The 24678-nt window shown below is 42.1% G+C and overlaps 1 protein-coding gene across 4 annotated transcripts in view; it reads left to right on the forward strand.

Moving 5' to 3' along the window:
- The window catches only part of dcc (DCC netrin 1 receptor), a 156617-nt gene that overhangs the window by 104370 nt on the left and 27569 nt on the right, over window positions 1-24678 (forward strand). For 2 of the 4 annotated variants that reach the window (XM_032570623.1, XM_032570626.1), the window contains exons 13-21: window positions 5907-6048; window positions 7399-7509; window positions 8471-8665; window positions 11123-11218; window positions 15014-15186; window positions 16534-16672; window positions 21462-21569; window positions 21915-22109; window positions 22192-22224. In XM_032570623.1, coding sequence (XP_032426514.1) covers window positions 5907-6048; window positions 7399-7509; window positions 8471-8665; window positions 11123-11218; window positions 15014-15186; window positions 16534-16672; window positions 21462-21569; window positions 21915-22109; window positions 22192-22224 — 1192 coding nt within the window. Of the gene's footprint in view, window positions 1-5906; window positions 6049-7398; window positions 7510-8470; window positions 8666-11122; window positions 11219-14947; window positions 15187-16533; window positions 16673-21461; window positions 21570-21914; window positions 22110-22191; window positions 22225-24678 lie in introns of all 4 variants that reach the window. The other 2 variants (XM_032570622.1, XM_032570624.1) reach the window with 1 other exon arrangement.

The following is a 24678-nucleotide window of genomic DNA, read 5'->3' on the forward strand; positions in this document are numbered from 1 at the left end:
CTTACCCCAGTCGACGCCCTGGGCTCTGTCTGCAAGGCATCGGCAGCCATGTTGTCATGGCAACGGCGGTTGAACTGGAATATATGGGAGGAACGTGAGAGTTCAGACCTGGAAAAGAGTTTTAATGTGGATCAGCCGTTCTGCTGGTTGACCGTTTCTCTGCTGATGGTCAGATATTCCGATGTTCATGTGTTCATATGTTCAGACGTCCTGATGTTCATGTGTTCATATGTTCAGATGTTAGATGTTCATGTGTTCATATGTTCAGACGTCGTGTTGAAGTGATTCTACAAACGCGACTCCATGAATGTCGGTCGATTCGTCGTTCTGGAGCCTCGCCGCTGTTTGCTTTCTGAGCGCGTGCAGAGCTGGTGTTGAATGTTATGTTACTGAGCAAATGGAGACATTCTGGCCTCCCTGTGATTGGTCCTTTTACCCAGAGGGCATTAACACACACACACACACACACACGCACACACACCCCCACACACACACACACCCACACACACAGTGAGAGTCGATGTGATTGCTGCTTCCACCCAGAGGACAAGAACAAACAATCACAGATTGAATTCAGGGACTGTTTACCCACCTGGTTCTTTGTGGGACTGTGTCGTGTGTGTGTGTGTGTGTGTGGGTGTGTGTGTGTGTGTGTGTGTTCTGTTTGCAGCGCTGCATACAAACGTCGGGAGGAACCGGCTGAATTAATTCTAGCCCAAGTTTAAAGTTTTGCTTTTCTTTCAAAGTGTTTTCGTCCATCGATTTCAGCACAAAGAGTCCAGATGGAAAAACAATAACAGAATCCAAAAGAACCGCTCTGCTAAATAAGGAGCAGTGGGGCAGAGAGGTGGTTCTGGTCCTGGTGGGGCAGAGAGGTGGTTCTGGTCCTGGTGGGGCAGCAGGGTGATGGTTCTGGTCCTGGTGGGGCAGCGGGGTTGGGGTTCTGGTCCTGGTGGGGCAGACTGGTGGGTTCTGGTCCTGGTGGGGCAGACTGGTGGGTTCTGGTTCTGGATCTGCAGTGAGGTTTATGTTGGTTTATGTTTCTGGTATTTTCTGCCTAATTACTGGGATTTAAACAGAATAATTTATATTTAACTTTTAATTTATTGGCAACTTTTCACATCAACTTACTGAATAAATTCAGAGTTGAAACCTTTTGTTACATCCAGTAAACATTCGATGTGTTTAATATTATATTAAATGATCCTTTTTGCTGATTGTTATAGATTCATCACTCCGCACTAACGGGATTTTTACTTTGGTTCAACTAGTTGATTTTTAGATGAATTAGTTGAATCGTCTCTAAAATCCTTTTGTTTTAGTGAGAAATGTTGGTTCTGTGATCTTCACCTTCTTTCTGTTTTTATCAGAGTTTCGTTCTGCATTTTTTCTCGTGTTCGGAGGGAAAATTAAAAGCGAAACCGGTTCTGGTCCGTTTTGAGGCCACGGCTCCGTTTGGCCCTCCTGGGCTCCGGTGTCGCCGGCTGCATGAATACTAAACAGCTGCATGTTATTATATTCCTGATATGTGGAGATTCAGTCAAGCATTAAGAACAAAACAGTTATTTTACTCTTGGATTGTTCATCACCGCTTCTGCAGCGTTCAGGACTCAAACGTAACAACATGCCAGAACGGTGTGTGTGTGTGTGTGTGTGTGTGTGTGTGTGTGACTCCAGGCCTGAGAGCTGACTGTCTGTTTTATTATTGTAATAATTATTATAACTTATTATTTAATTAAGCATGTAATAATTAGGATTTTAAAAATAAGAAAAAATTAATCAAGTAAAAAAGGGAATAACATTATTAAAAATAAATAAAAATAAAAGTCAATAATGTTGTTTTATTATAATATAATTATTATAAAGTTATAATCTAAAAATAATTATTTTAGCAATTTATTAAAATTATATAATACATTTTCATTTTAATACATTTAAGAAATGAAAACTAGAAAAGTTAATGTTTTTATTTTTTTAATAAATAAAATTATATTACAATTGAAAATTTGTTAAATAAAAATTTCTAATAAAACTGAAACAAAAAAAAATTAACTTTTAATTTTTTTTAATCAGTTTAAAATTAAAAGAATTCAGAACCAGGAAATATTTGATTAATTATTGTGATTTATGAATGGATGATTGTAGCTTCATCCTGTTAATGAGAGTTTTATGGATTTATTGATATTTATGTTGCTGAAGCTGAGAGAAACTCAGAGTCGCTGTTTTCTGTCTGCGTCCTTCATGGATGGTTTGCTCCTCGTGTCTTTGTGGGAGTTGTTACAACATGAATTTAACTTCTGTAGCATTTCCATGGAGACCCGCTGAGAACGATGTGCTGTCAAAGTGGCTAATTAGGTGATGAAGCACTAGGCAGAGGAGGAGGAGGCGGTTTGGAGGAGTTCTGGCCGCGCCGCGTTTTATTCCAGCTCCTCCTAATCAGCTCTGCTGTAATCAATTAGCAGGACGAGGAGCAGCAGAGGGAACAGGTGCTGCTAAATGTTAATGAATTCCTCTGTGGCTCCGATACCTGGTCCGCCGCCCGGCCCGATGCCCGGCCCGATACCCGGTCCGATGCCCGGCCCGATACCCGGTCCGCCGCCCGATCCGCCGCCCGGTCCGATACCCAGTCCGATACCCGGTCTGATACTCGGTCCGCCGCCCGGTCCGATACCTGGTCCACCGCCCGATCCGCCGCCCGGCCCGATACCCGGTCCGATACCCGGTCTGATACTCGGTCCGCCGCCCGGTCCGATACTTGGTCCGCCGCCCGATCCGATGCCCGGCCCGATACCCGGCCCGATGCCCGGCCCGATACCCGGTCCGCCGCCCGATCCGCCGCCCAGCCCGATACCCGGTTTGATACTTGGTCCGCCGCCCGGCCCGATACCCGGTCCGCCTGGCGGAGGGAAACACGCCGACCACCAGCATGACAGCGGGAATCTGTCAGAATCGGGGGGTCAGCTCAAAGCATGCTGGGAGGAAACGATCGCCATGGAAACAAGAGCAACAGCAGAAAAGAACAAACAGGTTTCACTGCATTATGCATGAATTCATCCGTTCATCCTAAAGGGAATTAAATGCTGCTGTTAATCAACTTTCTTCAGAGTTGTTGTAGATTCTGATGGTTGTGGCCAGAAAGGAGCTCCTGTAGCAGTCTGTGTTACAACGGTTCAAAACCAAGCCTCTGACTGAAGGTGTTACATCTCCGTCTGATTTAGAGGATGATTTTCTTGATTTTTATGAGTTCCACTCTCATGTCCAGAGGTTCCACAGTCGTCTCCAGAACAGAACCAGAACAGAACCAGAAACAGAACCAGAACCAGCCCCGGTTCTCCACAGGGTCCCGTTAACCGAATGTCTGCAGCAGCAGATTGTGGATTCAGCCTCAGATCAATAGAAACCAGAAGATGTTTGATTACAGGTGGATAATTCAGGTCCATGTTCATAGTTTAAGTTCAGTCCTTTAATTTTATTGTTTATGGTTTTTATGGACACAGTTTGTGATTTTTATCACTGGAGAAAAAACAAGATGTTTTTACCTGCTTGATGTTTTGTGGTGTCCACTGGTGGGTTTGTGCCTTACCAGAGGCATGAAACTCTGAAAACTGATGAAGTTTCGCTTTACGTGGCCTGGTTGAGTCGCTTCAAGCTAGCAGATGGAAGCATGGCTAATTCATGTTTTCTCTTTTGTAAAATGTTTAAATTTGGACCTAATCCTGTCTGGAATCTAAAACCATCAGATTTCTCTTAGACTCCTGATGACTGCAGACTCATCCGAGTATTTCTGCAGATGACAGGACTTGGACTTGTGCTGAAAGTCTGAAGCTTACAGCGTGAAAATGACTGGTGCGAGTCCAGAGCCCTGAGGTGCCCCTGAGCTGTTAGACACACAGTCCTTCAGTCTGGCGGTTGCTGAGGCCTCCGTCTGTCTGCTGGAGGTTCTGACAAAGTAAATCCAGCTGAATTGTGTAAAATGTTAAAAATACATTCGCCAGATGAAAACTTGCTGAACGTTGGAGCTGCTGTGTCTAAAACCCGCCTGGTTCTGTCCCTGAATATCAACAAACCAAAAGTCAAACTGACAGAGGAACCGAAACCAACAAGAAGTAAATATCAGCAGCAAAGTTGTCTTCTGTTCATGTCAGGCTGCTGGGAGTAGAAACAAGAAGCAGCTAAACTTATGACTGAATTAGTTGATGAGAGAAAACAGAATTACTTTTCTGATTCATTAATGTTCATTGATTAGTGTTCAGCCCAGCGAACACACTCCGGGTCGCGGTGAGAGCTGAGCGGTTGATGGCAGCTGCCTCGCAGAGCAGAGCTCACAGGAGGCCGAGCCAACATCTGCTGCATCTGTGTTTGTGTGTGTGGCAGAGGTGGGTTGTTAACATGCAAATAAAGCAATTAAAATTCATTCAACACACAGCCGGCTCACACACAAACACACCCAAACACTCCGCATGCATACAGATGGAAGCGCAGCAGACAATGAATCCAGACGAGCAGCAGAAACAGAAGCTTAACGGCGTCTGCTGACCACAGATCAGATTTACCGTTTGTTTTTACAGTGTCATGAAAACACAGACTGTTCTGGATTCCTGTCATACCGGTGATCTGAGAGGCCAGGATGGATGTTTGTAGGAGATGTCAGCAGGTTTTCTGGTGTCATCGACCGTCTGCAGGTTGGGTTGTGTTCTTGGCTCAGTCCTCCGTGTGCCGGACTGTTGGACCCGTCTGCTGCTGTGACTTTACATGAATATCAGGTGCTAACTGCCTGATAATTGGTGCTGATGTGGTGGCAGCAAAAGCCAGGAAATGGAGATTGGAGCTGGAGGTGCAGCTGAAACCCGGTCAGAATCCTGATGGGATCCTTTTCCTTCTCCAGTGTCAGAAACATCTAAAGAAGCAGCTCTGCTCTCGTCTCTGCTGCCGCCTCGTCTTCCACATGTACGACGTTCAACATGTCAGACGCCTCCTGATTACTGACTGGATGGTTTGGTAAAGTTCTTAGGTTGGACCAGTCAACCCAGCTTATCCAACCAAACCAATGTCTAATCAAGCTCAACTCAACCAGCGGACCAGTCCAACCAAACCAGTTGATCAACTAAACTGTCCAAACAAAACCGACCAATCAAGTGATCAACCAATTAACCCGACCGGCTAGTCCAACTCAACCAACTGACCAATAGACCAACGAAACTGTCAAAGCAAAACCTTCTGACTGGTCAACAAATCCAAGATGACAAAACACGACTGGCCAGTCAAACCAGTCCAATCAAACCAAACCAACTCAACTTGTCAACTAAACATGTAACAAAACTCATATTTGTGCCATAAATATCCAGATCAGCTCCATCGGTTTGTTATTCAATAATCGAATATCGTGTTTCATATCTGAACCTGTAGCGTTTATGGAGCGAATAGCATGAAGCTCCGTTCTGTAGAGGAACTTTAACTTTTACACTGAAGTGTCACATCAGAACATTTTTTATTCTTACATGTCTGCAGAGACTTATTAAAAATAGAACAATAATACTGACCATTTTCAAATGTTTTATTGTTGTATAATCCGTCCAGTCTCTGCTTCTTATCCTTTATTAATAATAAAGAACCGATTTCATACAGGCCACTTTTCCTTTTTCTCTTGATTGAAGTGAAACCAAACCAAGCCGTAAATGTTAGAATTATCCTCCAAGTTGTTTCTTCCTCTGCTCTTTATTTGGCTAACAATGCTAATTGTTGTGCTTGGTGCCAACTGTCAGGAAGGAGTTTTATCTCTGTGAATTCATTACCAGAGTGCACCTGCATGGTTAACTTCATCAATAAAACAACAACCGAGTAGCTGAAGAGCAGTAAACAGACCGTGAAAGATGACAAATGAGTTTTTCTTCTCTGTTTTCCCTCAGAGCATCAAGGTGTCATGGCAGCCGCCCCCTCGCAGCGCCCAGAACGGCATCATCACCGCATACAAGATCAAATACAGGAAGACTGGTCGCCGTGGAGACCAGGAGGCCATCGAACCCAACAACTTCTGGTACTTGTTCACAGGTACCAGAACCTTTGTGACCCGCTACGTTTACAGACTGATTCACTTCAAATGTTTTATGTAAATTAAAAGCTTGTTTTATGAACCATTAATGAAACAGCAGGACTTTTATGAAAGTGACGTCGTTTTCGGTCTTCAACTTAAAGAAATCTTGATGGGAAGAACGAACTAAAGACATAAATATAAATATATATAACAGTGGGGAATTGTTTCTGCTCTTTTATTGCTCATGTCTGTTTTCTTCTCCTGCCACAGAAAAACCTTTATTAGCATAAAACATGGCCGTACGGAGGAAGTGTGTGTGTGACTGCATTCAAAGTGCCACCAGCTATTATTTCAATTTGAGCTGTGCCAGATTTGAATGAAACTGATCTCCGTTTCCATTATTTTTTTCATTGACGGTTATCTCCGTCTGTCTGTCTGTCTGCGCCGGCTGCAGGTTGCCATTCGGTTGAGTTGGAGACTAATCTGTCTGCTGTGAACTCGGCTGCCTCAGGAAACCTCAACATATACATATAAATATATGTTTCAATGCAGGATTGAGATGATGAAGTTATTATTTTTACTGTTTATTGTAATCCGTGGGTTTAATCCAATCCCAGTGCAGTGTAAGCCTGTTTAGTTGAAGCTTTAACGTTTTCCTTTGATTCACAACAAAACGCCTGAATGAGGAACATCAGAAACCATCCTCTGTTTTCTAAGATGCTATTTTACTATAAAGTCTGTTTATTTTTATAATCCAAATTATTCAACCACCTGGTCAACCAAGCCAAGGAGCCTAATCCAACTCAACTAACCAATCTGACTGACCAGATTGGTAACTAGTTACCTAAACTCCTCTGCTGTTCAAACAGCTGCCATCCGCCCACTAGTTAGCTAACAAACTAAAATCCATCTGACCAATCAACCCAACAAACCAACCCAACCTACGGACAGATTAACCAGCAACAAGGAAAAGCAACTAACTAACTGAGTCAAACAGATTTTACCAACTTACCATCCCAACACACTGACTAACCAACCCAACTGATCATAAAGCCTGGCTGATCAAACCAACCCGCTTAACTAGCTTAACCTCATTCAGTCAACCAATCAGACTGACCAAACTTTGATTCAGAAATGGTTTTCTGTGGATCAGAACATATAAACACAAAATACTCTGACCACATGCTGGCCGTTTAATGACTGACCGGTCCAAACCTGAACGTTTCTAAAACAAATGTTTCCACCAATCCTGGTTTTCTCAGAGCCACTCAAGCATCTGGTTATTCTCAGCAGCGGCGGTGGAGCCTGAAAGTTCAGCGCTGAATGTCAGGTGTAACGACGCCTCTTTCTCCTCTGTCGGCGTTCAGGTCTGGAGAAGGGCAGTCAGTACAGCTTCCAGGTGGCGGCCATGACGGTGAACGGAACGGGTCCCTGCAGCGACTGGTACACCGCCCAGACGCCGGAGAACGATTTGGACGGTAATCTGTACAACAACAAGCGTCTTCCTCCTCTTTCCAAACACACATAAATATTTAAGCAGCAGAGAACCGCGGCTGGTCGATGGAGCGAAGGTTTGGTCTCGGGGGGCCGGTGGGGGTGATGGAGAGCCGCTAACTGGGAGGGAGAGGGGGAGGAGTGGAAACACCAAGAAAAGAAAATATCATTCCAGAATAAGAATAAGAAACAACGGCTGCTGGGTTAAACTCACCAGAAATGGATCCTAAGATCACAGAAAATGCTAATATGGTCCAAAAGGGGTTTTTCTTACAGTATGCATTAATTTTTTATGTCTTTTCAAGAATGAAAACTAAAATTTGGCTTTGAGTGTGAAGCTCTACTTCATTTTCTTTCTTCATAAAGAAGTGAGTAAAACATATTTTCCAACTTTAAGTTATTAAATCACCAGGTAGTTGCTTAACGATGAGCATTTAAACTCTTAATTAGTCCTTACAGAGTAAAATATTAGGATTATACATGTAATTAATGAAGTCACTGCTGTTATAATCTGTCCTTTTTGTTACTATTATTGGCTTTCCTTTAATAACCATCTACAGGAAGGTGCTGAGAAAATCCCCAGTCAGACATTTCTTAATAAATAGCGGCTGTATAAACACTGTAAAACAATTAGCTGATGCTTCATTGTGACCTCAGATGAGTGTGGAGACAAACAGCAGCTTTAATGATTCCTCTTCCTGCTGGAGATCAGGAACACGACGCTCTGCTCAGCAGGAAGCCGCTCAGATAAAAACAACAAACATCTTTGCTAACTGCGTTTCTCAAAGAGACGGAAACCTGATTTCAATGGATTATCGCTCAGAGAGGCGATGTGATCCCCCCAGGGAGCCGGAGGCCAGTAATCTGATCTAATCTGAGGCTGAGGGGTTACATGACGTGTCAGGCCGTTACGCTGACTCTTCTTCTGTGGTTTTGTTCTGGCAGAGAGTCAGGTTCCGGACCAGCCCAGCTCGCTGCACGTCCGGCCGCTGCCCAACAGCATCATCATGTCCTGGACGCCGCCGCTCAGCCCCAACATCCTGGTCCGCGGTTACATCATTGGCTACGGCGTGGGAAGCCCCTACGCCGAGACGGTCCGAGTGGACAGCAAGCAGAGATACTACTCCATCGAGAACCTGGGTAGGTTCTGGTCCCGCCCTGACCCACCCGGGTCCAACTCACCTCATCAACTCACTCTTTCTATGTCGAGTTTTTAAATCTGTTTAGTGGTTTAGCGTTAGCTTCTGCTAGTTTTTTTTATGTGGTTAGCGGTTTAGCACTAGCTTCTGCTAGTTTTTAATGTGGCTAGCGGTTTAGCATTAGCTTCTGCTAGTTTTTTTTATGTGGTTAGCGGTTTAGCATTAGCTTCTGCTAGTTTTTTATGGGGTTAGCGGTTTAGCATTAGCTTCTGCTAGTTTTTTATGTGGTTAGCGGTTTAGCATTAGTTTCTGCTAGTTTTTTATGTGGTTAGCGGTTTAGCATTAGCTTCTGCTAGTTTTTTTATGTGGTTAGCGGTTTAGCATTAGATTCTGCTAGTTTTTTATGTGGTTAGCGGTTGGTTTAGCATTAGCTTCTGCTAGTTTTTTATGTGGTTAGCGGTTTAGCATTAGCTTCTGCTAGTTTTTTATGTGGTTAGCGGTTTAGCATTAGCTTCTGCTAGTTTTGTATGTGGTTAGCGGTTGGTTTAGCATTAGCTTCTGCTAGTTTTTATGTGGTTAGCAGTTTAGCATTAGCTTCTGCTAGTTTTTTATGTGGTTAGCAGTTTAGCATTAGCTTCTGCTAGTTTTTTATGTGGTTAGCAGTTTAGCATTAGCTTCTGCTAGTTTTTTATGTGGTTAGCAGTTTAGCATTAGCTTCTGCTAGTTTTTTATGTGTTTAGCAGTTTAGCATTAGCTTCTGCTAGTTTTTTATGTGTTTAGCAGTTTAGCATTAGCTTCTGCTAGTTTTAATGTATTTAGCTTTAGCTTCCACTGACATTTGTTGTGTTTTTAAGTGTAGCATTATAGCTTCTCTTGATTTGATGTATTCAGCGTTAATTTCTGTTATTTTCTCTGTGTTTATTGTTAGCTTGCACTAATTATTTTGTGTGTTTAGCATTAGCAGACCTAAGAATCTTGTTTAGTGAATCAGTGGTTAGTGAACCTAACTGTTTGGTTAGCTCCGCCCACCACTGCTACAGCTGATTTTAGTGCTAACATATACTCCATTATAACCATGGTGGCCATTTTGAAAATGTCCACCAGAACAAGGTCCTGAAAATATGTTTAAGTTCTGTTGTTTAACAAACGTCGGCCATGATGGATTTGGTGATTTTAGTTACAAAAAATTAATTTTCATTTATTGAAAAAATCTGAAAATTATTAGGAAATGTGATTGTTATGCCCTATTATGAATGCTGATATTTTTAAATATTTTTTTCATTTTAAAGTTTCTTTTATCTGACAGCATAGAAGATATTTCTACATTTGTCTTCCTGGTCTCTCTTGGTTGGTTTTCAGCAGTTTTGCTTTGCTTTAATCTGGTATTCAGGGTAAAACGTCTCTGCTGAGAACAGCTGCTGCGTCATATTGCAGCCAAAAACTTGAAGAAGGTTTTTAACCTGATGAAGCCAACAGATTCCCTCTAAAATGACCTATTGGGAAGCCTGACCTGTTTGGGTCACAGTTAGAGGCTGGGAAACAGCCGGATGCAGAGCCAGGCGTCCTGCTGTGATGTGAAGATGTTCTCCGCCTGTTCGGTGCCAGCAGCGAGCGTCGGACACGGATAAAACACGCCGTCCTCAGAGGGGGACGCACCTGTAAACCCGTCGCTCCTCGTGAATTATCATCCTCCGGCTGCCATACGCTCATCCCTCATAAATCCTGCTGCCAATATTGACACAGCGCTCCCCTTCTTCCATTAATTCATTACGATGATGAAACCCCTCATTTAATTACAATCAATAATTTAAGGCAATTTAATAAGAAAGCTGTTTGGAGTGGAAATCTAATTGTGAAACGCCTGAAAAGCGGGGACATCCTCCCCTGTGAGAGCGGAGCGCCGAGTGATTTGCATGCCAGAGGAGACCAAAACAAATTGGACCCGTCTTTATGCGGCGCTGGAAATTTCCCTCTCAGGTCTCATAATGGAGGCGTAATGAAAAACTCACATCCAGCTGCTGTGGCGCTCAGCAGCCGCCGCATTCATAATTCATGCCTGGTGTTAATTCATGCGGCGAGGCGTCTGGGTGGCGCTTTGGTGGCACGGAGGGAACATGGCGGAATGACGGGCCGGGTCAGGACCAGAACCCTGCTGGGGAATGAGAGAGATTTAACTGATTCTGCTCACGTCAGCCGTGACCTTTCACCTCTCCTCTGTTTATATGAATGGGACCGCACAATGGCAGCCATCTTGGAGTGCTGATATTGTTGAAGTTGACTCACTCTGATGATGGCGGCCATCTTGGATTGCTGATGTTGTCGAACGAGACTCACTCTGATGATGGCAGCCATCTTGGAGTGCTGATGTTGTCGAACGAGACTCACTCTGATGATGGCAGCCATCTTGGAGTGCTGCTGTTGTCGAAGGAGACTCACTCTGATGCTGTCTCTCCCTCAGAGCCGAGCTCTCACTACGTCATCTCACTGAAGGCCTTCAACAACGCCGGGGAGGGAGTTCCTCTGTACGAGAGCGCCGTGACCAGATCACTGACAGGTAGGGGGATGGATGGATGGATGGATGGATGGATGGATGGATGGATGGATGGATGGATGGATGGATGGATGGATTCATTCATTCATTCATTCATTCATTCATTCATTCATTCATTCATTCATTCATTCATTCATTCTAACATCCTGGTCATTCTTCATGATCATTCAGTCATGTGATAAGAACTAATAGCAGTTTTCCTCCTATAGCAGCAGCCGGGGTGTACTGACTTATTTTCTCTTCATTCCAACGTGTCGGTCAGAGCAGAGAGTCTAAAGCCGTTACTGATCACACACACGCACACACACACACACACAGCTTTTATACGGCAGCTTTATAAAACGTCTGGTTCCTCGTTAATAACCTTCCTGCTCGTCGCCCAGCCGCCCCCACATTGCAGCGGCTCTGAGTCGCCGCCGAGCCGCCATTTAATCAGTGATCCGAGGATGGAAGCGGCCGAGGAAACGGGATGAGAGGAGAGAGAGGAGAGTTAGAACATCAGGAACGAGGCGTGCAGATGGGCGGCGGCGGCGTTTCCTGCAGCCTCATCAGAATTCTGTCCTGGTCGCAGCTTTGGACGGACGCTGGACGGACGCTGGACGTCCAGTTTAACCAGAGCAGCGCCGGCCGCTCCTCTCATCATCTCATCCATCTCCTCTCATCATCTCATCCATCTCCTCCTCCTCTCATCACTCGCTCCGGTTCTCCGCTCGCCGCTGCTGATTGGCTCAGAGTGCTGATGACACATCACATACTTCCTGTGCAGGAGCTGAGAACAAAACGAACAATTAATAATTTATCGATTATCCTCATGATTTTAAAAAATCAACAAAGTTTTCATTTACGCCTTTTTTATGCAGTATTAGAAATACATTAAGTAAACAAATAATTATAATAAAATACATATTTACAGATATAAAATGTATTTATTTCTCCCACAGATTTAGCTTATTTACTGCTTAACTACGTAACTATTAATCAATAACTAAATTAATGGACAATTACTTCAGTAATTAACTAATCATGATTAATTATCTCAGAACTAAAACGTCTGACAGACTGAAAACTTTTAATCTTAGTCTGAAGAATTAAAGTGAAAATGTTTTCAAATTTTAAAACATCAAAACATTTTAATTTTATTGTATTTTTCTAAATATTATTTTTTTAATGAATCATTTAAGATTATTTTATTTCATATTTAATTTTTTATAATTTATTAATACTTATGTTACTGTTTAATTTATTTATTTTTTAAACTTTATTTGGGATTAAAACGTCTTAGAGATATTAATGTTGCTACGTTTGTTATTTCATTTTTACCCGTTTTTATTTTTCATGCTACAAACGACATGAAAGAGAAAAAGAAAGTAATTAACAAAAAACGGACCATCCAACCATCATCCAACCATCATCCATCCATCATCCATCCATCATCCAACCATCATCCAACCATCATCCATCCATCATCCATCCATCATCCATCCATCATCCAACCATCATCCATCCATCATCCATCCATCATCCAACCATCATCCATCCATCATCCATCCATCATCCAACCATCATCCATCCATCATCCATCCATCATCCAACCATCATCCATCCATCATCCATCCATCATCCAACCATCATCCATCCATCATCCAACCATCATCCATCCATCATCCAACCATCATCCATCCATCATCCAACCATCATCCAACCATCATCCATCCATCATCCAACCATCATCCATCCATCATCCATCCATCATCCAACCATCATCCATCCATCATCCATCCATCATCCAACCATCATCCATCCATCATCCAACCATCATCCATCCATCATCCAACCATCATCCAACCATCATCCAACCATCATCCAATCATCATCCAACCATCATCCATCCATCATCCATCCATCATCCAACCATCATCCATCCATCATCCAACCATCATCCATCCATCATCCATCCATCATCCAACCATCATCCAACCATCATCCAACCATCATCCATCCATCATCCATCCATCATCCATCCATGATCCATCCATCATCCAACCATCATCCATCCATCCATCATCCATCCATCATCCAACCATCATCCATCCATCATCCATCCATCATCCAACCATCATCCAACCATCATCCAACCATCATCCATCCATCTTCCAACCATCATCCAACCATCATCCATCCATCCATCATCCAACCATCATCCATCCATCATCCAACCATCCATCCATCCATCTGTGCTTTGAACTTTGTGTGATTTTTTAACACACCAGCTCTGTGGAAGAATAAACGGTTATTAATATAAAACATTCACCATAATAATGTCTGTCTGTGTTTATTTGTTTTAATATTAATGCTAAAGAACCAATATTTCCTGTCTTCTTGTTGTAAAATCTTCTTTTCTTTATTTCTATTGAGTTTTTGTCCCTGTTTTCATCCTTCATTCAGTCTCTCAAAGTGCCAAACGTTTGGCAGACGATTTATTCTGCATTTCTGACGCTCAGCTTCCCTTCTGGCCTTTTTGTTTAATAAATGCAGGAGACTAAAAATAACCTTGAGTCGTGGCGAAGTGGAAAACGCTGAACGCTGTAATGCAGATGTTTGCGCTTGCAGCAGGTTTTGTTGTCTGTAGTTCAAAGGTCACAGAGCTGGGTTGAGCGGAGCAGCTTGTTTTCTGTCCTCTCCTCGCTGCCTTCAGGTGTTTCCTCAGCCGCTCCTTCATCAGGTCCAAACCACTGGACTGAATATGCTTCATGTTCTGCTACCTTTATTTTACTAAAAATAAATAAACGAATCTTTGATCAATACTTCTTCAGGCTTTCCGAAGATTTACCAAAAGTATTTCTTATATTCTGACACTTTTTCTCATGTTTTCAGAAAACATTTGCATATTTGAGCAACTTGCTCTCAGATTCCTTCTGCTAATAAAACTGTTCTGACAGGGAAGTTTATTTATGCTCCAGGTGACAGGTTAAATACATTCATAAAATAATAATTTATACATTTATAGACAAAAAACAAGACCAAACAATGTTTCCAGACGTCTCAGGTTTTCAGGGAGTTGATTTAGTTCAGGGAACAGTAAAGACTTTAAGAGGGAATAAATGAATAAACAGATCCGTCATGGTTTCGGATGATTAGCTTTGTTTTTGTGGGAATGATGAGAACTGTTGTTGTTTTTGGAAATGAACATTTCTTAACTTGCCTGGTAAAAGTTAAGATGGAGGCTTTTCTTTTTTTTTTTTTTATTTAAAAAACCTCCAGGAGTCACAGATCTGAGTGAAGTTGCTTTAATTCTGGAGTGCAAATGAGTTGAAACTCCTTCTGAAAGCCTGAAGAGCTGCAGATGAAACTGTTTTAAAGTCTGGCTGCTGGTTGAGGGAAGCAGCTGATGGTAGCATGATAGCATGTAAACGGCCGGAGCCACTGATCCACAGGAAAACCTTCACCAACGTAAAGACAGGTTGGAATAATTGGCAGCCATGTTCTGCTGTTTAATCTCTACCGTCCTGCGGTCACTGGCTCCTCCTCCTGTTGTAGATTGGCTGGTTTTGTCTCTCTCACTTCTTACTCTTTGTCTCTGTTTTCTCTCTGGTTTTTTCCTCCCCTCCTCCTTAACCCTTCATCATCTCCTCCTCTGTTGCCTCCTGTCATCCTCCTCATCCTTTCACCTCCTTTCTGCCTGTAAACCATCATGACTGTGTTAATTTACCCCATGCTTGCGGTGTAAATCAGACCCCATTGACCCGTTAGAGGACGACCTTTTCCACCTCTTTGATAAATTCCCAACTCCCATGCCAGACACCAGCACTCCCATGATCCCCCCAGTAGGAGTCCAGGCCGTAGCGCTGTCCTCGGACTCGGTCCGCGTCTCCTGGGCCGACAACTCCATGACCAAGAACCAGAAGTCGTCGGAGGTCCGGTACTACTCCGTCAAGTGGAAGTCCAGCGTCTCGACCAGCGGGAAGTACAAGGTGAGTTCTGGCTAACGTTGTTTCAGAGTCACTCCAACGCCGCTCCGGTTTCCAGGACGATTGATTGCTCACTCTGCTTGTGCTTTGAGATTAGCTGATTAATGTTTCCTCTGAACAATGGGCGACTCCACATGCAGAACCTTTACTTTAAACACTTTGTGTTGGCATGACGACAGAGCCGATGACTGGACCGGCTTGACCCAGTGAAGCCAGAACCTGTTTGGTTAGCTGCACTTTCACCACAGATTTATTGAAGGAAACAGAATCTGGTTATTAGGAAGAAAGAATTACAGGTTAATTATTAGTAAGGCAACAATATGAAAGTTTGGGCTGATTTTTATATGTAATGTTGATATGTTAAACTTGCTTCAGGCACCTGCATCACCAAAAACAGATCACATGACCAAAACAGATCACATGACCCAAAACAGATCACATGACCAAAACAGATCACATGACCAAAACAGATCACATGACCCAAAACAGATCACATGACCCAAAACAGATCACATGACCAAAACAGATCACATGACCCAAAACAGATCACATGACCCAAAACAGATCACATGACCAAAACAGATCACATGACCCAAAACAGATCACATGACCCAAAACAGATCACATGACCAAAACAGATCACATGACCCAAAACAGATCACATGACCAACCCGGACACACACTTCAGTCGTTAATAACAGGCGACTCCGCCATCGTACATCGGCCCAGTTGGATGGTTGGTTGGATGAATGGATGAATTATTGAATGGATAGATAACTGATGGTTGGATGGATTACTAGACATTGGATGAACAGATGGTAGGATGAATGGATGGATGGATGAACAGACGGTTGGATGAACAGACGGTTGGATGGTAATTAGTTTTTTCATTTTTTCTGTATTTCTTCATTAAATCTCATTTAATCATTTTTGTTTGTTTTCGGTAAAGTTGTCATGAAACCTGATTATTAATAACTGCAGAAACCCGACTCACCCAATCATTTTCATATAACACGCTTCTTTTGACCTCTGACCTCTACCCTGACTGCAATATTCAGAAAGGTTGAATAAAACCTGAAGCTAATAAAATAAATCGATGCAGTTGGTTCACCTTCACAGGAAGCAGCAGAGGAAATAATAAAAACAATATTCTTCATTTCTTCACATCTTGTCATTGATGCATTTTCTTCACGCCTCGTCGATGAAGATGAAACGCCGGCGATCAGATCCTCAGGTGGAAACTTTCTGAACGTCTGCTGACGTTTCTAAAGGTTGAAGCCTCTGGATCCTCAGACTCGGTTCATTAAAACTTTCAGCAGAGTTAAGGTTCTGAACGACCCGTGTTTTCAGTCTGCAGACACCACGGCTCTCAGCCACACCGTCACCGGACTCAAACCCAACACCATGTACGAGTTCGCCGTCATGGTAACCAAAGGTCGGAGGTCCAGCACCTGGAGTATGACGGCCCACGCCACGACGTATGAAGCAGGTACGACTCTCACATCTCAGTTATTGTCCAAAAGTTGGTACATTTTAATTCTTTTATTGAAAAAGTTCACATTAAAGGTTTTAAAAGTAACTTATTTCTTATTTTGTTATTTTGTCACATTTAAATGTTACAGATTATCAAAACAAACAGAACCTAAGTAAACACAAAAGTTAGTTTTAAAATGATGATTTCATTTATTCAGGGAATAAATCCATCCAAGAAAAGTGATTATGATCTAAACCTCCAGACCCTTTGACCAACCTGTTCCCCTCCTGGCCTGTGGGGGCGCTGCACCAAGAACCACTGAAGGAAACCACACAAAAACCTCTGAGCGCAACTTCCTTCTTCATCAAATGGAATCTAAAATGGAGATTCAGCAGTTGGAAGATTTCTTTTTAGTCTTTGGCTAAAGACCAGAAGCAATTTCTCCTGCTAGCGCTAGGCTAGCAGGTTTGTTCTTTTTTGTATTTACCCAGAATGCCCTGTGCGCTAGTCCACTTCCTGCTTTTGGAGCGGTCTCTGGTCCGCTTGACGTTCACATATGCATTTGAGCCGCACCAGAGTTCAGTTCAACCGAACCCAGGCTGAGATCTGAGGACCAGAGTTTGATTTTTAGAGATCGATTAGCTTTCACACCAGAGCCGAACGTTCTAGACAAATGGACCAGAGATGGATTAAAACGGACGGAACAGAACTGGAGGCAATGCACCCAAAGTCTCCTGTCAACCCTTAGCTCCACCCCCAGACACATTTTTAATAATTCCACCAAAGTGGGCGGAGTCAAGACACACAGGGGGCGTGGCCAAGCGGGTGGATGAGCGGAGGGCCTGATGTCAGGATGAATGAAGCACTGTTAACAACTTAGCAAATTTTCAGACCCTCTGGAGACTTTCTTTGGAAAACAAAAGCGACGAGTGAAAAATCTAGCAACGTTTTGTGTCACTGAAGAATTTTATTGTTGACATTTAAACTATTAATCGCTCAGTGAGACTCCAGGTTCACAATGAAATAAATCACACGCAAATCTAAGAAACGCCATCGAAAATTCATCTGCTGTAACCAGGATTTGACCCAAAGGGGGCAGCACTGAGTCACTTTTAGGTTAAATGTTGCAGAATTTAATATATTTACACAAAAAATTGCACAGAAGAAAACTGATGGAACCATTAAGGACCAATTTAGACAGTTTATTTACAAAAATAAAGTTGATTTAGGATTCAGTTAGCAACAAGCTAACAGATTATTTTCCCAGATGTTTTTGGGATGATGAAGATATTTTGGTTCTGAAAGTCTTTCTAAACTCTCAGTGAATTGAAGATCTTGAGTCACACCGAGGCTTTTGTGTTATTTTTGATAACTTTTAGCCTACTTCATGCAAACAGTTCTGTTTAAGTGATTTTCTTGAGGGTTTGCCTGATACTAACGTTTGTTTGATGATCTGAAACAAGTGCAAGCTGAAATAAATGAACTTTTTCCATCTACTGGCATTAAACGGAACGAAGAGATGCATCTTTCATGCGCAGCCTGCAGGAATCCTGCTTTGAAGCTGCTTTCTTTCCTCTGTTTTCTGTTTAGAGGTAAATTATGATCCGCAGCAGCTTCCAGGAAAACAGGTGCAACAAAAACAATGAGTTGCAGAATTTTCTTCCTGAATAGCAATTATTTTTAACAAGGAGTTTAACAATGGACTGAAAACACGTTCTGGTTCAGTGAAGAATCATCATAAACTTCCTTCGCTCTCCCCGGCAACAACACGACGACCGTCTGCAACAACTGCCGGCCGGAATCAAAATGTCACGCTTCCACCTCTCAGGATGTATACAATCGTGTTTGCCGGATTTGTCACCCAATTAAGCGTGAACGGCATTAGCCCGGCGGCTCCCCGAGGCCCGCTGGAATACATTGACATTCAGAGTCAGCAGATGGAGCAAGTCCACTCAGTCTGTCGCTGATCGGCCGACTCAGGAGGCTTTAAACAGACAATCTCTCACAACAAAACAGTTTCACAGCAACAGAGAGGAAGGAGTGCCTTTATCACAGCTGGTAGCACCGCTGCTTCCCTGGTAAAAATAGACAACAGACACCTGTTGAGAGCCACGCATCAGAGATAAGAGCTGCAGAAAAGGGTCTGCAGGTCAAGCAGAAACAGAGAAGAGTCGTTTTCAGAAAAACATCTGAAGGAAGAATTACAGCAGATTCATAAGAACCAGATGCTATTTAGCTTTAATATCTAAGATGGTTTTGCTTGTATTGCTGGCAGCACAAGAGCAAAAAAAATGTTACTAAAAGTGTTTTTATTCAACTTTTGTGTATTGAAGGCTGTTTCTAAACTCTGTCCTGCAAAATGACACAAAAATATGACTTTTAACTCAAATAGCTAGAATATGAAGAATATCGAGATAATTCATTTTGATTAAAAATCAAAAGTTTTTAAAATGTATTCTGATCAAGCATTCTTTTAGAATTACTCTTTATGGTGCGTGCTGTGGTGGCGCAGCGGGTTAGCACGCCCCACGTTTGGAGGCCTTAGTCCTCGACGCAGACGTCACGGGTTCGACTCCCGGTCCCGACGACCTTTACTGCATGTCTTCCCCCCTCTCCTCGCCCTCCTTCCTGTCTGCCTACTGTAGAAAAAATACAAGCCGCTAGCGCCGCAAAAACTCTTCGGGGTTATTATTATTTTGATGCAAATAATATTTGCATCAAAAGTAAATTGACAAACAGATGGAAGAAAAGCAGTTATAGTTGAATAAATTAGTTGCAGTGAATTAGAGATTCATATTGATATTTCTGCTCTGTTATCTTGTCGACTCTTTCCAAACAGGACAATAGTATTTTTAAATAAAGTTTATTTTGTTTAATTATTAGTTTAATTATGGGAGTAAAAATGTAATCATATTGTAATTAATCATATTTTTCTCCAGTGTGATAAATGATATCAAGTTTGAAATGTTATTGCTGCAGCAGAAACAGGTGGTTCAGTTCATTTAAATCTGTTAAAGTCGACATCTATTACATTCCTTCCAGTTCACTGCAGCCCATCATATGCAGTTATTACGCTCAAATATATACGTTTCAAAGGAAACCATTTTAGATGGAATCAAGTGTTCAGCCACTCGGTTTAAAGCTTTTACTTTGCAGAGTCCCTGCAGTGGTTTTCTGTAAAGCTCTTTATTCCTTGTATTACTCTGATAAAAGCTTCGTTCTTTTCATCAGTGACTTGAAGATGAAACTGAAGACATTCGAACGTCTGGATTCCTGCTAAAAGCTTCGCTTTAACTCCTGAAGGCGCGGTGTGGGTGTCCCACACATTCCCATGGTGTTTATCCGCTTACCCATGTGTTGATTTATCCAGAACTTTGTTATTATCACTATTTGCATTATTAGGGATGATTTGTCAGGTCAGCTATTAGCGCTGATTACAAGCTGTTAATCATTTCTGATCCGAGTCCTGGAAGCAGTGCTGTCCCCGGCTGTGTTTAGGAGAAGTACAGGTTGTCACCATCACTCATGGACTCAGCTGGAACTTGTCATTTCCTGCAGCTCCGAGTGTCAGATTTAACAAGCGGTTTCATTAAACACCGCCGCTATGCCAGCTTTGAGCCGCGTCCTGCCGGGAAACTTCAAAAAAACGAAGCGGTGCTTTTTGTCGCTGAAGGAAATTCATAAAGACGGTACTTAGGAAAGGTCCGATAGACCCTGCCATCTGGTTTCCATGGAGACGAGGAGGTCGAAAGGAGGTGGAGAGGGAGTGCTTGACATTTTCACTGCGGGAGCAGCCCGACTGGGAAGTTAATGAAAGCTTCACAATCATTAAAACGCTGCAAATTATTGGAATAAAAAGCTACGTGGAAGCCACACATCACCTGAACTGGACCTCGCAGCGGGGCGGGATCACTCAAAGAGCCGTTTTCACCCGAACGCCTCAGTTCTGCTCAGCTGCCCCTCAGTTTGACCCAAAAACACAACCAGAATGAACAAAAAGGCCAAATTCATAACTAAAAGGAATAAAGTTTAAGGTAGTTTGGATGCCATGCAGGTGGAAGGAGTTTTGCTCTTTTTTTTATTTGGATTAAATTAAGCTTGCTAATTAGAAATTAAACTAAATTGTATAATTATTCCTCGCAGCATGTTGCCGTTTAAAGATAAAGAAACGCTCTAATCAAAGTTGAGGTCGACTTCCTTCTATGAGCTCAAAGCTGCGTTTAAGACGGATTCATATAGAAGAAGAAGAAGAATCTGCTGCGCTGAGTTAGAACCAGAGTGAGAAAGATTCACTGGTTGCTATGGTGATTCCCTCCTTGGAACAGAAAAGGAGGGAGTTACTATAGCAACCAGTGACTCAGCATTTTCTGAGGTTCCGGTTCTTAAACAAATTATTTTTTGAGCTTTACGCTGAAAGTTTCAATCGGTTTGGAAATGGTACCGGAAAAAATTCTGGAACCAGAACCTGGTCGCACGTTTTCATATTTATGTCTTCAGTGTTTTATGACATAGATGTCACACATATAGACGAAAATATCAGTTTAATTTGACAGAGAAGTGTAAGTCTGACAGCAGTGGGAGAAACGCTGGGTGAAAATAGACAAACGGTCCAGATGTTGATGAGAACTGAAGACCCGAATGTGGAGATGAAACTGAAAGTACATATTTCACAGCGTCAAACATTAACACACTGTGAGCTCAGCAAAACAATCATCAGACGTAAACTGTGATTGTGTAAAAAGTATAAAAGAAATCAAAAGAAATCATTAACTTTTGCTGACCTGTCTCCATGTCTGATTGGCAGCTCCAAGCTCCGCCCCCAAAGATCTGACGGTCATCAGTCGGGAAGGACGCCCTCGTGCCGTTCTCATCAGCTGGCAGCCGCCGATGGAAGCTAACGGACGGATCACAGGTCCAACACGCACATCAGAGCTTTTTTATTTCTCCTCATTTTTTCTGCCTCTGTTAGTAAATATTGGGACACAACTCTCTAAGAGTAAAGACTTGAATAGTTTGCGTCTCCATGTGAAACGCTGCCCTCCATTGTTCCTGCTCTCTTCCTGAGGACAATTGGCTTCAGTTCAGTCCCGTTTGATTTTAACGAGTTGTTCTGCTCCCGGAGCGTCCCGCAGGACGAACCAAACAACCCGGCAGGCTGCACAGAACATCCAGTACAGCACACACAGGCGCCTCCACATATTAAACTTTCTCTACATCTGTGTCCAAACAACTTATTAAATCTGCTAACGTGTCGCAGGCTACATCCTGTACTACACCCTGGATAAGAACATCCCCATCGACGACTGGGTGATGGAGGCCATCAGCGGCGACCGGCTGACCCACCAGGTCGTGGATCTGAACCTCGACACCGTTTACTACTTCAGGATTCAGGCCAAAAACGCCAAAGGAGTGGGACCTCTGTCGGAGCCGGTGCAGTTCAGGACGGCTAAAGGTAGGTCGGGTTTTAACCAGAGGCTGCAGTCGACTTTTTGTTTCTGCTGTTTCTGATTCGTTTGTTTCTGCTGCTGTTCCAGTGGAGCTTCCAGACAAGATGGCCAACGATCAAGGTACGGCTCATCCCATCTGCAAACAGACTTAAAATGTCTTAAATTTATTTTAAAATAAGTTATTCAAGTTACATATTCTGTGTATTTTTTCCTTGCTAACTGGCTAGCTAGCTTTTTTGAGTTTATTGCCTGATGGCTGGACGAAGTTTGTACATTTATGAGGAGATAAAAATCTTAAAGTTAATTCGTAATGGTCTTAAATCCATGCATCTAAAATCAAGGTCTTAAAATGTCTTAAATTGATTTTAAAAAGTAAATTGACCTTTAATTTGTTAACCACATATCTTAAATTTTGTCTTGACTATTTAATTGTGTACATTCTACGTTTTTTTTTTTCTTGTGGGAGATTTCTCTCAGGCAAAAGTTTGAGTCACATTCAGACATTTTCACTTCATCCTGTGACTCAAGGCAGCTGAAGTCACTGCTACTCACTGCTAACATAACCTTGCTAGCTAGCTGTTAGCTAGTTTTTTTGGGTCTATGGTGGGTAAGTGCAAATTTATCTCCAGTTGGCTGGATGACGTTTGTGCATTTCTGTGGAGCTACAGGTCTTAAAGTTCATAAAGGTTCTAGAAAAGTCTTTAAAAGTCTTAAAAAGTAAGTTAACTTTTAATGTCAGTCACAGATTTTATGTTACATCAGACCAAACTTGTTTTCTTATTTCTGGTCAGAATCACTGAAGTTATTCCTACTTGCAAACTCCAGGAAACTTAGCAAGAGCATTTTTTAATCATTAAATGGTACGTCTTCTGGTAGAAATAATTTTAGTCATTTTGTTTAACCTAAAACAAGAGAAGTTTAGTCTGATTTAACTTCAGAGAGTGAGAAACAATCTTTTTATTTAGCGTATTAATGTGATTGTACTCCAGAGATGACTAAAAACCAGACTAAACGACATTAAAGGGGCATTTTTTACGTTCCTTCGTTTGGAGTAAAGCTGCCAGCATCATCACAGGAAACCATTCACACAAAAATAAAAACACTGAAGGGAGGAGAGAAGCAGCTCCTCTGGTTTCTCTGATTTATCCAAACAACATTGTTTCTGTGAATTGAGGCAAAAAACGCTCGCTAATTAAGCAACACAATAACTTATCCTTTCAGAGAGGCAAATAAAAAGCAGAGAAGAAGAGATAATGGCAGTGAGCTGTTTTTAAAACCATACTGAAGTTTATCTGTTGAACTCAGATGTAATTAAGGTTCCCTTCACTGAGTTCATTCATCAACAAACACACAGCTTGGTGCTAATGAGCGCTCAGAAACGTGTCTACTCTGACATGAAGGCTGGGAATAAAAACGCCGTTTTGCAGCCTGTGAATCTAAACTGTAATGAGTTTCAGTATCAGTGTGAAGCAGAATCTCATTCTGCTGTTGGCTGGACTGAAACCAGCAGCAGAGCGTCATCAGCAGAGCTGCAGAGGAAACCGTCTGGTTGTTTTAGCAACATTTAGCGCTTCGCTGCCAAGTTTGTGATGCTAAATCTGAAGAGTAACGATGGTTGGTGTGTAGGGAGAACGGTTCAGCCGCTATCTGGACGAAATCAGCTTAGAAAGATCAGGCTACGAATGTACGATATGTCGGAATGAGCATCGGAATCAGCCGATTTCTTTAACATATCGGTATCGGTCCAATAAGTAAACCTGGGATGACATAAACAGATGAAGTTTGTTTCCAAAAAATTATGTTAAGACAATAAATATCAGTTGTCGGCCATATTAGTAGTATTAATATCGGATATCGATATTGGCTCAGATTACCAATCTGTTCTTCCTGAAATTACAGCATGAGACGAAGTTTATTAACACTGAGATGAAATATTCAGTTTTACCGTTTCTTTCTGTTCTTATTAGTGATTTTATGATTTTCACCGTTTAGTTTCTGTATTCTCACAAAAACTAAACTACTAACAGAAACTAAGTATTGGTAAAAGTGTTCAGCTACCAACACTTCTAAATCCAGCACGTTTTAAACCACCTGCAGGCTAAAGGTTCAGAAGCTCTGCCTTCCTGTTACCTGCTGAAAGTGTTGCTCTCTCTCACTATCTCGCACCCTGAATCACAGAAAAGATATTTTCTCTTCTTGTAGTTTGTAGTTTACCAAAACACGAAAGTAAATATTTCCTCCAGAAACTCAAAAGATTTCAGAACAATTTTTGCTTATTGTTCAAAAAATTACAATCAGGTTAAATTTACTTGCAGAAAAATCCCTTCTAATTCCTACAGTGAAATAGAAATTTAATAATAAGCCACACGTATGTAATTCAGGACTATATAAAATCTGTTTAGGTTTTTAAATCCATTTCAGTTTTTCCTATATTCATATTTTTCAGATTTTATTTCTCTGAATTCCACAAATTACAATATAAACTGTTTCTTTCACTCAAAACTTCTCTTTATTCATGACGAGTTAAAGTTAAAGAGTTCAGAAGAAAAACATCCAATATTTAACAGAAATAAT

This window comes from Xiphophorus hellerii, chromosome 8, assembly GCF_003331165.1.
Source record: "Xiphophorus hellerii strain 12219 chromosome 8, Xiphophorus_hellerii-4.1, whole genome shotgun sequence".
In the NCBI taxonomy this organism is placed as follows: Eukaryota; Metazoa; Chordata; class Actinopteri; order Cyprinodontiformes; family Poeciliidae; genus Xiphophorus; species Xiphophorus hellerii.